This window comes from Canis lupus, chromosome 31, assembly GCF_011100685.1.
Source record: "Canis lupus familiaris isolate Mischka breed German Shepherd chromosome 31, alternate assembly UU_Cfam_GSD_1.0, whole genome shotgun sequence".
NCBI lineage: Eukaryota > Metazoa > Chordata > Mammalia > Carnivora > Canidae > Canis > Canis lupus.
The window spans coordinates 25,139,030-25,154,687 of NC_049252.1; the positions used below are offsets into that span (position 1 = coordinate 25,139,030).

General features: G+C 37.2%; 1 protein-coding gene across 2 annotated transcripts in view; it reads right to left on the reverse strand.

Moving 5' to 3' along the window:
* GRIK1 (glutamate ionotropic receptor kainate type subunit 1) overlaps positions 1 to 15,658 on the reverse strand; it is a 176,876-nt gene that overhangs the window by 123,323 nt on the left and 37,895 nt on the right. For both annotated transcript variants that reach the window (XM_038581313.1, XM_038581312.1), the window contains exons 3-4: positions 12,490 to 12,657; positions 8,870 to 9,127 (exon numbers count right to left, since the gene is read on the reverse strand). In XM_038581313.1, coding sequence (XP_038437241.1) covers positions 8,870 to 9,127; positions 12,490 to 12,657 — 426 coding nt within the window. The remainder of the gene's footprint in view (positions 1 to 8,869; positions 9,128 to 12,489; positions 12,658 to 15,658) is intronic.

Consider the following 15,658-nt stretch of genomic DNA (forward strand, 5'->3'; position numbering starts at 1 on the left):
CATTGTAAAGAATAGCTAAAAATTATTTGCTAAACAAAGGGGAAGGAAATTGATTTAGGCACAACTCCTAACTTTGCTAATGATCACCCTGTGTTTGGAAGCAAGCCTCAACATGTGACCCAGTGCTCCCAGGATGGGACTCCAGCTGCAGAGGAGGGTTAGGGTGCATGCAAATCTGGTGATGTTGGTAGTCTTTCTAGCCCACCACGGTGGAGGCATTTGAAAAATAAAATGTAGTTAAGGAGACAATCAAACCCAACTGAAGGACCTTTTATATAATATTATATATATGAGAGACAGAGAGTGATCAGTGCAGACACAGCAACCTGGATCAGCCTTTTTCTGTGAGAAGAGGCTGTGAGGTGCACCTGCGACTTGCATGAGGGTTGTGCTGGCTCGGAGTCCCTTCCATCCAGGTAAAAAGAGCCCAAAGGCCCATAAGCACCCCACAGGTTCTTGGCCAAAAGCACCCCACGGAGCTCCTTCTGTGCCTGGGAAAGAACCATATCCTAGTCACTGGGAAAGCCTCAGTTATTTAGAACAATCTGCAATGAACCCTCTGGCCAGCAAATATCTGCTCCCCTAGACTCTGTCATCTCTGCAGAGCATTAAAAAAAAAAACTATTATGCTATTTGTATACAGTAGTATGGTATTAGTGTTAAGTTTCCTGTATTTGATAATTGTAGTGTGGTTATAACAAGGAAGGCCCTAGTTCTTAGGAAATACATACTAAATGCATTTAAGGGATAAAAAGGTCATGACGTCTACCACTTACTATCAAATGGTTCAACAACACTATTACTTATTACCACTATTGTTGTTGTAATTGTTTTATATTGAGCAAATCACAGAGCATTAAGGCACACGTAGCCAAAGGATAACAACTGCTGAACTAAATGAAAGGCATACAGGAGTTCATTGTTCCTTTCCGGCATCTTTTTTTCTAAGTTCACATCTTTCTAAATAAAAAGAGTAAATATGGAGATATAAAAGAACACTGCCTCCTTCCTCCACTACCACCCCCAAGAATGTGATTGGAAACCACATCTTTGGTTTTAAAAGCACTTCAGAGCAAGAGGCTATTTATTTCACATGAGTTTGAGCTGGGCTCTGCATATGGAGATAACTTTCAAAAATGTCCAAATAGCCAATTCTAAACACTAGTTTTGGCCACCTATCCACTCTGTGCACTCAGACATGACACAGAAAAATGCTGATTTGCATGCACAGGGAGTGACTCTGGAAACAGGTGGAGCATATGGAGGAGGAAAAAAAAAAGCTGCTATTTCCAGTGAGTGTTTAAAATTTCCCATGCCTTCCCCTTAAATAATAATAAACTTTGCTATTTACATCGCTCCTTTTATGAAGGATGCTACATGCTTTATAAATATCTTAATAAACCTCAGAATATACCTTCAAGGTGAAAAGGTGTCAGTGCTATTTTACAGTAAGGAAAGTGAGACACAGTGAGGTTAATTGTTTAGATCGGCTCTGAAAATCAGTCACAGATGTCAGGAATGGAAGGGATCTTAAAGGTCAAAGCCCTACTTGATGCATGACCCCCCTCCACACAGCTGCTGCTGAACACCTTTTTAGTTGAGAAATTCTTCTCACACTGCAGCCCAGTTCATTTCTGGACAGTTTAGTTATATTTAATGAGTATTAGTTCAAAAGAAAAGTACCCAGGTTTTCTTGAGTCTTAATCCAATTCCCTGTTCATTAAACCACATTAGTGGGGTTGATGCCATAAGAATGAATGTAATAAACCATTGGGACCCACAGATAAGATTGTACATTTTAAATATTAATTTCCTCTTCATTTGTACTTAGAAACATGTAAAATGGCATTTCACAAACTTGTTGGTATATTAATACACCGAAATCTAATAGGATTCTTAAGGGGATCTATGTACCCTCCAGAGGGAAGGAAAAATCAGAACTGAGAAATGGAAAATGGGTAAGTGAGTGAATTACCTGGGGGAAATACAGCACTTTTAAGTGCAGATCTTCATACATATGATTTTTCAAAAGTGCATCAAAAAAAAAAAAAAAAAAAAAAGCTAGAGACTTCCCAAAAGAAAAATTGTGTCCCTTGATCAAAGGACCTTAAAGAAGAACCTAGTCAAAATATTTGAGATGAACTGTGTTGCAGTTAGCTCAACCAGGGCATTTTAGTCTTGACTTTTTGCTGATATCAATGGTAACTAAAAATAATATACCTCCGTGCAATATCTAAAGATTGGTTTCCAAACAGAATTCTGAAAATTTGAATAGGGTCTGGGCAGAGGACTGGAGTGGGTGGATAGGTAGGATAGAAAAGAGTGAAGACAGAGGGGAAAAAAAAAGAGCTATGATTTATTATCTTGTTGCTACTGAGTGCCAAGGACTTCCACCCTCAGCTATTTCAGGTGGAATTGTGGGAGGGTATGTACCAGAAGTGTTCTGGCTAGCACAAATAGTCATCATAATTCAACGGGGTGAGTTGTGATTGCTGAAAAGGAAAAGATTTACTTATTGTTTTATTTGGCACTGATTACATACTGAATATCTTTCATTTTGTCTTGGTCATTTATACCAAAATGCTAATTTTCTTCACATTGAAATTTTAAGACTCTGTCAAAATTGGTTTTGGACAATATATTATTTCTGTTTTCTATGGGAAGATAGAAATGTAATAAACATAATATCTAAGTCACTATTTAAATATGACCATAAGAACAGTTATTTCACTTATTCATAGAGTGGTTGAACATATTAAATGAGTTTATTATACAAAATATTTAAAAGAATGTGTGGCACATAATCAGAACCCAAGAATTTAGGTATTGTGATATTTGTTGTTGTCATTTCTCTTGTGTTTTCTCCTTGAGTTTACTGTTTCTTCCAATCACTGTTTCAAATTAACCTTATTTCAACTTAATACTCATTGTAAAGCTTTGAGATAATGTTTCAAGTGATAGTTATCATGGCTCTAATGTGTTGAGAAAAATAACCATAGATGAAAAAAAAAAAAAAAAAAAAAGACCTCTTGAGGACTATGTGTTGTCAACTTGGGGCTAGAGGCATCTGGCCAGAACTCATTTCCTTGATGGCTTTATCTAGTCCCATCTATATGCTGAGGACTTTTGAATTTGTATCTCCAGCTCACACCACATTCTATATATTAGCTGCCTAATATATATTCAAGTGAAGCTGTCTTCACTTGAATGTAGTAGATATCACAAATTTAAACCCACTATGTTTATGACTGAACAAACTCTTGATATCCTATTCCTCGGGTGATGTTAACTCCTTTGATTGGCTGAGGCTAAAAAGTTTAGACTGACCCTTGACTCCTTTATTTCTCTCTCAGCCAGCCTCCACTTCTTCAGGGTATTATGCTAGTTCAACATTCAAACTATTTCTACAAACTAATGATTTTCTACTCCTCTATTACTTACCTTCCTCAGTTGCCTTGATTTCTCTAGAAGCTACCTATTTTTAAAAAGATTTTATTTATTCATGAGAGACACACACAGAGAGAGGTAGAGACACAGGCAGAGGGAGAAGCAGGCTCCATGCAGGGAGCCCAATGTGGGATTCCATCCCGGGACTCCAGGATCACGCCCTGGGCTGAAGGCAGGTGCTAAACTGCTGAGCCACCCAAGGATCCCTAGAAGCTACCTATTTTTACCTTTGACTTCCTGTATTATATTATCGATAGAAGAGCCAGAATGATCTTTCTTTGATGTAAATCTGATCATGTCACTCCTGAAAACTTTCCAATGGTTTTCCCATTTCATGAAAGGCAGAAGCTCTCCCTATAGTCTATAAAATCCTCCATGATCTATATGGTGCTTTTCTCTGACCTACTTTCCTGTTACCCTTCCCCTCTCACTGATCTCACCACACTGGCCTCTTTGTTATAAATAAAGGTTTATTGGAACACACCATACTCATTCATTTGCATGTTGCCTATGGCTGTTTTCTTGCTACCTTGGCAGAGTTAAATAGTCGTGATCATATGACCCACAAATCATGAGCTATATACTATTTGGCCCTTTAGAGAAAGTAATTTGCTGGCCCCTGTTCTACAGGAATAGTTGTGGCTACATTTCACCGAGATTGGCCTTGAAAAAGCAGAAACTGCTGACTATCCTCCACACTGCATTTGGTGCTCAGCTTCTCAGCTCTTTTTGATGTGTGCAAAGGGATAGAAGCCAGGCATCCACCAGGGGTCTAATGAAGCAGAGGGATGACCAATGAGCAGCAATTTCTCATTGCCTAGGGTCACCTCTGAATGTGGGAATCAGAGAGAAGTAGGTGACTGATGGGAAGAACATCCAGGCAAGAGAGAGAGAGAGAAATGAAGCGGAACAAAACTTCACTCCCCCAACAGTTCTCTAGAGTCTTTCCACATTTTCACTTCCAGAGGACAGAATTCTGCTTGCTAGTATTTAGTGAATTGAATTTTGTCCTTAGAGATAAGCACAGTGCTCCCCTTGACTTCAATGGGAGTTCTGGGCCATTTGGTCCCCCAGACATCTGTGCTGGCTTCAGGCTATTTAACAAACTCCTAAACAAATCCCAGGAAAGTGTTTTTAATGGGTACTTAATTCTGGTGTGAGGGCGGGTGGTGAGCACACCTAAGTCCTTCCTTTTCCTTCAGGTTTACTAAGTTTTCTCCTTTTATGGCTTGATAATTACTACAACCAAAATCCTGAGTCAAGCAGTATTAAACCCACTCAAAGGCAAAAGATGTCTGCTTTTATTGATCTCAGTTGACCTGTTTACTCTCGTTTACTCTCTGGGTTCCAAATTAATGGCTCAATTGATTATTCATTTACATTTTTAATTTCTTTGTGGGCAAAATAATTTTAACATGAATCATTTCTAACTTAATGGGCAACATACAAACTCATCTGGGATTTTCAACTTCAGCAAGTATTTATTGAGCAACTGGGCTCAAGTGAACTTAATAGGGATGAAAAGCAGATTTTAGTTTCTTATAAAAATTATAGAAATGATAGTTTGAGCTTCCTCCTGTGCAAAATGCCCATCACTTACAGGTGCTCACCTGAAATCAGGTTGGTTAGGACATCAACTTTTGTTATCCTTTTACAAATTGTATTTTGTCTAAATACAATTTTAAATCTATGACAGTTATGCTCACACTTTTAGTTCAGTTCTTAAGTCTAAAAGTTTTAATATTATTCACTAATTTGTTCTCCCTTTAGATGCTCCTGCTTTGCTGGAGATGGTAGAGATAGCGAGAAAAATTTGTACTATCGCGTGTACTACATGATGAGAAATAGTAGGACTTTAATTAGGTCATGCAATTCTCTATTTACAAAGGTAAACAACATGGAAGATCTGACTGTACTTACATTTATAATTGAATGGGAGTGGAATTTGCCAGCCCAAAATGTGTCTCTTTGGCATGGGGATTATTATAAGGTGTTTATTATTAAGAAACAGCAGACAGATGAAACTCTGAAATCTGAGTAGATGTTACCTTTTTATAAAAGACATTTACATGTGTAAGGGAAATCTTAATTTGTAAAGTGTCTCCAACTGTACCAGGAAGATGGGATGACTCAATCTCTAGAAATTCTACTCAATGGAGGAAGCAGGGACTTAAATATAAATAATAAGCTTACTTTTGTTCACTGTGCTTTTCCTGATAACTTTCCATAACTGACTATATCCCTAACACCTTTTGTCTTTAGCAAAGACAAAATGGCTTTGGCTATTTCAGAGAGCTACTTAGTTTTCTTGGGTGTCTCCCATGCTTACACGTGGTATACATCTTATTAAACTTTGCTTCCCTCCTGTTAATCTGCCTCATGTCAATTTAATTGCTTGACCAGCCAAAGATCCTAGAAGGAAGGAAGGAAGGAAGGAAGGAAGGAAGGAAGGAAGGAAGGAAGGGAAAACTTTTCTAGCCCTACAAATTATAATATTCAATGTCAAGTCTTTTTAAATAGTTTGTGGAATTTGTTTGATTGTATGTTTCTTACTTCCCAGCAAGCAGATGAAGATTTAAGAATATGACTGCCTATGGCTTATCCTTCCCTATAGGACTGTTTTGAATATAATATTCATAAGTTATATTTCCAATCACCTACTTCCACTTCTTTCTAAAATGAGATGAGGTATAAGAAAATACATAAATGCGTATTTCTAACCAGAACAGTCACATTTATCTGACAGTTTAAAATGGAACCAGAGTTTAGTGCAAAGTGGAGGAGGCTTACTATTCATCCTCCAAGAAGTAATAAGTACTAGTGTTTGATGAAAAGGACAATGAAAAATGAAATACTATTAAAAATGTAAGTGCTTTGCTTTATTAATTTTCACAGATAATTTTCTCAATCTTATTACCAAATTTGTAGATCAAGGAAGGAGTTAATTTTAATTCTTGGAGAAACAATTCATAGAAAGTAAATAGTATTATTCCTTGCACATATAATTACTAACTACTTCCCTATATGCCATAATTGTGTTAGGTGGCAGATTAGAAAAATAAATAAGATAAAAGCCCAATGTTTAGGAATTCCTAGTCTCCTAGATGTGCGAACTGGTAATTGAAACATGTAATATAATGCTTGAATTTGCAAAGTGCCATTGAACCCTATGGTGGTCTCAGGGAGCTTTAAGGAAGAAGTGATACTTGAGTGTTATCATGTGGAATGAGACAGTTCACCATCTTAGGGGTTGTGTGGAGGATCATGCATAGTTAAGGGGCAGCTTCAGAAAGGGACATATTTATGGATACATCTCCTCAGGCAAGAGAAACAAAAGCAAAACTAAACTATTGGGACTACGCCAAAATAAAAAACTTCTGTGCAGCAAAGGAAAGCATCACCAAACAAACAAAAAAAAGCAACCTACTGAATGGGAGAGGACATTTTCAAATAAAATATTTGTGTTTTTTTTTTTTTTGCAAATAAAATATTTGATAAAGGGTCAATATCCAAAATATATGAAGGACTTATAGAGCTCAACACCAACCCCCACCCAATAATCCAATTAAAAATGGCATAGGACCTAAATAGTTTTCCAAAGATCTACCAATGGCCAACAGACATGTGAAAAGATGCTCAACATCACTCATCATCAGGGAAATGCAAGTCAAAACCACAATGAGATATCACCTTATACCACTCATAATGACTAGTATCAAAAAGAGAAAAAAGAATAATTGTTGGTGAAAATGTAGAAAAGAAGGAAACTTCATGCACTGTTGGTGGGAATGTAAATTGGTGCAGCTACTGTAGAAAACAGCATGGAGGTTCCTCAGAAAATTAAAAATAGAAATGCCATATGATTCAACAATTCCACTACTGGGTATTTACCCAAAGAAAATGAAATACTAACTAAAAAAGATATATGTACCCTTATGTTTATTGCAGCATTATTTATAATAGCTAAGATATGGAAACAACTCAAATGTTCATTGATAGATGAATGGATAAAGAAGTTATGGTGTGTGTATAAATAAAAATATATGCATATATATATTCCTGTGTGTGTGTGTGTGTGTGTGTGTAATGGAATATAACACAGCTATAAAAAGAATTAGTTTTGTAACAACTTGCATGGACCTGAAGGCTATTATGCTGAGTGAAATAGGTCAGATGGAGACAAATATTACATGATTTCACTCATATGTGGAAAAACAAAACAAATGAAGAAATGAGCAAACCAAAAGAGAAGAGAAACCCATAAATACAGAGAACAAACTGATGGTTGCCAGAAGGAAAGTGGGGTGGGAGGTGGGCAAAATGAGTGAAGGGGAGTGGGAGATACAGGCTTCTGGTTATAGAATGAATAAATTATAGGAATAAAAGGCACAACCTAAGGACTATGGTTAAGGACATTGTAATAGCATTGTGTGGTGACAGATGGTAGCTATATTTTTGGGGAGCATAGCATAAGGTATAAACTTGTTGAATCACTATGTTGTACACCTGAAACTAGTGTAACATTGTGTGTCAACTCTACTTCAATAAGAGCCAGATAAAGTATGTAAAGGATGGTGGACTCTTCATCTAAGCTGACATGAGGTATAGGGAGTTCAGGGAAACTGGTGCTGGGGTTAATGGAGATGAAGAGGGCAAGATGGTGAACAGTTTTAAATTAGAAGGACTTGACAAAGGAGAGTCACTGGCATGGGGATTTAACTGGATAAAAGGGAGCCTAAGCTCCAACAAACTTCAAAATGTGACCAGAAGGCAGAAAGGAAAGGTGCCAGCAAAAGAAACTTGAAATGGGGGCAGATTAGAGAAATTGCCTAGTGAGATGGAGGCTCTAAGCACCACAGTTCTGTTCCGCATCCTAAAATAAGCAGTGGAACAATGCAAGCTTTATTAACAGTTGGATATGAAAGGTTTTTAGTCCTTTTCCTATGAAATGGTCAGTTTCATTGATATAACCACCTACTACATTCTTCTTTGTTAACCTACTTTAGAAACTTTTCTAACATGTAACATTTACTTAGTTACTTATCAAGTTGGAAGCATATTTGATAGTCCTTTTCCAACTTTCTCTGCATTATTTGAGGAATGGAGTCATGATCACAGTCTTAATAAAGTTGTAGAGATGAAATCACATCTTTTATATTCTATTGGATTACAACCTAAATCAATAAGGTGATATCTCTTTTAGAACATCCTCCTAAGTATGATGACAGAAGGATCATCAGCAAGGATCCAAAGAAATTGGGCACAATGACACATGGCCTTCCTAAATTAGAATACTCCAGTTAGCTTCATATAGAGGAGCATTCTCATGCACCCCACCTGAGGAGTTAATGCCTTTAGAACACTTGGACTCCCTTTGTTCAGACCCAACATGGCCAGGTGAGGTCTCATGCAAATCCCATACCTGTGCTGTCCTCATACACCAACGTCACTGTTTTCCAGTTGTAGTAGAGGACCAGATCCAGGACTGCCCTGCTGATAGCTGCATAATCTGGATACAGGTTGATGTAAAACAAGTCTTTGTTGTCCACCGATGGGTGTTTCCAGCGGGTCTGTATGTGTGGAACTTCGAGAGCATTGCAAATCGACTGCACAGCACTGACAGAGGAACTGTGGGAAGGGCCAAAGAGAGCAGCCACACCAAGAGCCAGCTGGTCACAGGCTAGTGGTCACAGACAAGGAAATGTGGAAAGGGAGGGCAGGGAAGGGGGGAGAGAAGGAGAGAGCTGTGAATTTCATCTTTCTTTTTATGATTTTTTTATTTTCGTTGTTGGAAATTCTCCTCCACTCTCCAACTGTATGTTGAGAAAAATATGCTTAATCAACTTCCAATATCCCTGAGATACTAAAATATTGAGAGACTTGAATGTGGCACTGATTAGCAACACATTACAGGGCCAACTCTTTGCAATCAAAAATGAGTGGCTGGTCTCACACCATTATTTTTAACCAGGTGGGGTCTAAATCCCCTGCTTGGTGTGGCGTATCCCAGGGGTCTTCAGAGCTGCTCTACAAGACATTTGCCAAGTGAATTTCATGTGAATGAAGTTCTGTCCTATGGCAGGGTGGCAATGAGAATATTAATGTGGTCTAAGAATTCAGAAGATTCTCTGGGTGGCTGCAAAGTACTTTAGTTCCCATCTTTCCAAAACTCAGAAAGGAATTCCAGGCTATTGAAAAACTGCTAACGAATAGTAAGTGGTACTGATACCTAATTAATTATAGAATAATAGCATAGGATAACTTAAAGAGATCTTAGAAGCCATTTGGTCCAACCCACTAATACCATAGACAACGGAGTGAGTCAGGGTTACTGGCTCTGTACCAGAGCCCAGGGACCCAGCTCAAGGTGAGGTCTCTCCCCACCTCAACATCAGCCGACATGTAGCTTGACAAAATCAAGTCAATATGTACTTAAAAATTAATTCATAACATTTATTTTTCTCAGTATAAGATTTTATACACTCATTGAGATAATTTGGAATATTTTAAAGGGTAAGGGAGAGAAAAAAAGGCCCTGTAATTTTATCATCTTGGAAAAATACTTATTCATATTTTGGCATTCCAGTTTATAAGAAAATAAATCATTTATATAGATACAGTATGATACATCACTTTCTTCGTTTAATACTGAATTTAATACTAAAAGCACACCTTCCCCCCAAGTCCCCTTACAAAGTCTTCAAAAGTATTTATTTTTCATGTCTGTAGAATAGCCCATTCCATGGATAGGTCATCATTTATTTAACTATTTCTGATGCTTTTGAACATTTAAGCTGCCCCTAATTTTTATTATTATAATTAGTATTACACTACTAATCTTAGTTCTTATATTTTTCTCTGAATTTTACGTTACTTTCTTAGAATAGATTTCAGCTATAATTTAATGGAATGATATTTTTGTGTTACTCAATACATATTAAGCAAATTTCCTTCCAGAAAGACTGGGATCAATTATCTTCTATAACCATGTAAAATAGTGTTTATTCATTTCATGCTGATATAAATTTATGCTGGCATTATTACATAAGTTTAAAAGCATTTCAAATTTATACTTGAATACTAATTTAAAAGAATTTGGAACTGCCAAGAGATAATAATTAAATATTTGGATTAAGTAATAACAAAATTTATAAGTAGTAAAACTATATAGATATAATTTGTCAAAATTATCTGACTTGATTTAGAGAGAAAAAATAATAAAGTTTTGAAAGCCATATTGTAAATATCTATGTAATTGAAAATGTTGACAGTCATTCACAAGGAAAACTTTCTGAGACTGCTCTTTGGTACCAAATTTCTACTTGAGATATGAAGACATAATTTTCTGCATTAAGTGCAGTAAGTGTAAATTGCCATTGCCTTCAGAAGCTTATTTTCTGGATATGTTTTCACTGGTAAGATAAAATGAGAGCATGAGAGTATATGAATTGTTGTTTTGTCTAACATGGGCAATGGATTGAGATTCCCGCTAATATGTAGCTCTGGGATGCTAATATGACATGACAGAAAATCAATTTTTTTGAATTCTGTTTGCCGGAAAATTACCAGTTTTAAGAAGCATTGGGGGTGTTTAATTTACAAGTATGACAGGTACTCGAGACCACAAAAAAAGCTTTCACTTCTATGTGGGTTGAAGTATCGTTGTAAATATGTTTGCCTTTCTAAGATATTTGCTCAGCAATGTTTGTGTGTGTGTGTGACGGAGAGACAGGACAGAGAGAGAAAGAGAGACAGAGACGTAGACATAGAGAAAGACAAAAATAGAAAGAGATGAGAGACAGAGAGAGGCAGAGAAAGAGATCTCACCCATAGAAATAATTCACGTAAAGATGATTTTGAAGTGCTATGTGAGTACTCGTTTTTATTATTTGTTCATAGACAACTCTGACTTATGTAGTATCTGCAACTCTATCCAGCTTTAAAAAGAAAACGTACTTACACTATAGTTATACCATAGATTAAAGAAAAAAAAGAACCATTATACTATATGCTTTTCATCTGAACCCTTTGGAAAACAACTTTTACCTTTTGTTTATAAAGTACACTAAGAATCCTGCAGAAGAGTGTGTAAGGACACACATCTGATGGTCTTGAGTTAATTCTATGTGGAAACAACCAGTATTAGTTACTTGACAATTGACATAAAAATGGTGTTCATTACATTCCATTTATTTGTGTGTGTTTAATGGGCAAAACATTCCTCTATGAGGGAAAGAGCCCCCACCCCCCACACACTTGGGGGTGCGGGGCAGCGTTGGTTTCCATACAAACACCTGCATGGAGTCTCAATACCTCCTTGGTTAGAGGCTGAGTTTCAGGTGTATTGAATGTGGCTGTGCTTCAGAGTTGTCTTAGAAGTGTTCAGGGGATGTCTAAGCAAGCTTCGCAATCCCAATGGCTCTTTCATGAGAAACTTTGAAACCTGGCCTATATCTAAATTGGATTATTTCGTAGGACCTTGTCTTCTATTCAGAAGAGAAAGAGAATCAGAAAAAAAATGCAGAGATTGTTTCATTGGTTTACTTTTTATATTTCTATGATTTTGTGGAAAAGAGTAAAAAAAAAAAAAAAAGCTTAGGAGATGCTACGTAAACCCAGTAGTTTACAACCTGTTAAAATTCAGGATGTGAGTTATGCGTGCTGTGGGCATTTCCACATGCTCGGTGCATATGACCTTCCACAAAGTTTTATTTGACTGCACTGTACAATTTCATGGTGGTATCTCAGCCTCAGGAAGGAAAAACAGATCAAGCCTGACATTTTCCATTCACAGCTGAACCGGTTAATCATAGAGTAGAGGGCACTGAAGGGTGAGCTAATCAGAATGGCCCAGAAAACATAGCTAGGCAACATCCATTAGGATGGTTCAGATTGCACTGGACAGTGACATCAAGGACCGAGATTTCCTGCAACCCATTTACACAAAAATGTCCACTCTGAAAAAGGGCAGGTAGCAAAAAAGGTGACTTGTAGGGCAGACACATCACCCAAAAAAGCTTTTAAAAATGTGAAAATAGTTACCTCTCCGCGAGGCTTCAAAACTATCAAAAAGGTTAATTCTCTGGATGTCGTAGGTTAACGTAGTGTTAGGCATCAGGGTTCGATTTCTGTTAATGCTGGTGACTGCGAACTTGAATGCTAATTCTTCGACATTAACGGGTTCATTTTCCACAGTTTCAAAAATGCCTCCTGCAATAGCAAAAGGGATGCATTAGTCACATCATTGTGCCGTATTTTAAGATGAATATAAGAGATTCAAACAAAAGCCCCCCCCCCCCCCCCCAGTAAATGGAGTGATGGTCAGAACAGATCCACAATCCAATGTTAAGATGTATCAGCGCTTGTCACCTGTGCATAAACTGGTCTTTATTTGTATGCCTAAAATTTTAAAGCCAAAGTTGGACTGTATGTTACCTCTCAGATGGCCAATGTATTCCAAATATTTAGTATCATGTCAAATAAAACTGACAACGTGGTGGAGGGTGATTTCCTGCAGTTGGGACATGAATCACACTGTGGTTGACCTCAACATAATTTGAGCTGTATCTGGCAGGACCATCCTTCCTCAGAATGAAGCTCTTTCGATTCAAAAGCAGACCTTTTCGACTCCAGAGAAATCAGTCAGAAAGTTGAGTGGGGTCAAAATGAGACACACATACACTTAAATTTTTCAAAATGAAAACATTTCTTCTTTTCTTATGGCCCAGAATTCTGGGGTCATATTCTAGTACCTTCCAAAGTGCACGGGCAGATTTAAAGAACGGTTGTTTGTTTTGTTTTGAGAAACTGTTTGGTCTCGCCTCAAAGCCATCCTGCATCTTATCTCCAGAGAAATGTGTTGCTCCCCTAAGAGAGAACATGCACTAAACCTTTGGTATCTCAAATGGGAAGATCTCCAAACAAGCGGCAGTACAAAATACCAGGGCTCAAAGCCTCAACGGAGAATTCAGCTCTTACTTTGCTTGTATATGCCAGATTGATTTGCAAGTTCTCTCTACACTCAAAAAAAAGAAGAAGAAGAAGAAGAAGAAGAAGAAGAAGAAGAAGAAGAAGAAGAAGAAGAAGAAGAGGAAGAAGAAAGAAAAATAAAAAACTGCAAATCCCAAATAAATTGCACAGGCACCTGTATGATCTATGTGTATTTTTAGAAAAGAACTCCAATTGGCAAACTCTAATTCAAGGAATGACTTTGATTCTATTTTGAAAGATGGTAAACAAATGCACATCTATAATTTTTATTAATTATAAAATTATTATTATTTTGCAATTTCTTGCTCAACTGGTTTTCTCTATTAAATAATCAATTACAATGTCAGGTTACAAAAGCTGAGCAAGTTTGTGCAGGATTACTGTGGCTTTCTTTGGATATGTTTCTGGCTTTTGAGCTGACGATAGGAGATATTCACGCAGAGATCATTTCCCTGTTCTCGGAGAGACCAGAGTTGAACACTGCGTGACCATGGTAGGAGACCATGTTAACTTTTACCTGCAGATTCCTACTGGACATTTTTTCTGAAATGCATGTTAGGAAAAAGTTTGCTTGTAAGTGACTTTGTTTATTTGTTTGCTTTTTCTCAGACAGGGGTAAGCAGCTCCTTTGGGGGTAGACTTGAAATTTCCCTCAGAACTGTTAAGTGGATGCTTCAGAGTGAGGTGGTAAGCTCAGAAAATAGAAGAAGATAGATGTCAAGCTGACCCACAATTAGAATAGCCCAGACTTAGGTTAAGAGATTCTTTGGTGTTAGGGCTTCCACCATAATTATTAGCATTAAAAAAGTTTTGTTTATCTCCTCACGCACTGGGTGAGAACTCTTAGGAAGAGAGAATGTGTCTTATTCAGAATCACCATTCTTATGGAGATCAGTCAGTGAAGATGCTCAGCCTACAACTATTTAGGAGAAAATCAGTCATTAGCTCAAATGTAAGCACCTCTCAAATGCATAGGCAGTCTGGTAGGAGGGAATACACATCAGAATGGGAATCAGAAATTCTGAACTTTGGACCTTGGCCCATCTTTTTCCTCTTTAAGAATTTTAAATATTGAGAAGAAAGTTACTATGGAATAGCTCTTTGATAATATTTTACTTAAGCCTTATAACATTCCATGTATAACATTCCAATTGTAAAAACAATTCTGTTTTTATACCTGAAAAGGTGAACTGAGAGATCGTACACTTTGCCTAGTTTATTCAAAGTCCCCAATCTTTGTTAGTGACAAACTCAGGTGTTTGATTCTCCAATCTATACATAGATTTTTAAAATACCTATTATATGATACTAACATTATCATGTAGTATATATGTTAAAAATATTTATTGTAAGGAATTAGCTCACATGATTATTTATTACATAGAGAACTATATATAACTGATTTATATATGTGTATTTTCACTTTATCAAATTATTTCTGATGTCCTTCATCTCTAAGTGTGGGTTAGTAATGCTTCCTTGCTTACCTTAGAGGATTTCGTTGTAAAGGAAATGTTATGAGAGAAGAATGGTGCCCTGAAAACTCAATCATCCCCCAGAAATGAGTTAGTATTATCACACATGGATAAAGAGGAATTAGCACTTTCCTGTTCACCTCCAAATTGTTCCTTTGATATATAGTTGTCTTTTATTTACATAAAGCTGAATGTTCCTGAGTTTACGAGAATGATATGTGTTTTTATTATGTGTGTATGTAGTGTGTAGGTGTCGTTTTGGGGCAATTTTCTTTCTTTCTGGCATCAAACAAGCGTTAAAAATGTTGTCGTTAGTTCAACACCCCATCACACTCTCCTTTTTTCCCTTAGGAAGGGCTGTTGCTGAATACCAAGAACCTGCAGCAAAGTGAGGCATATAGAGGGCTGAGAAAGTAGCAGGAAAGTGAAATCTGATAGAGACAGGACAGTTATTGATGGGAGCCATTCCAGTTCATTCTAAGGGAACAGTCTCATAAGTATTAGTCACTTCCTCTCTCCTCCTCATAGCTTCAGATTTGACAACACTGAATTGCAGAGTCTTTGATACAAGTAGAGGAAAGCATGCATGACTTTTTAAAATCTGTGGGTGTGGGCTTCTCAATGAGACATTTCAAGTCTTTGAGGCTCTCCATGTGGTCAACTTCTAGCTTCAGTCATTTGTACTCTTGGGTCCCCTGATTTCAAGAAGAGGAATTCCTACCAGGTTCCTCCTTCTGTTCCTCTTT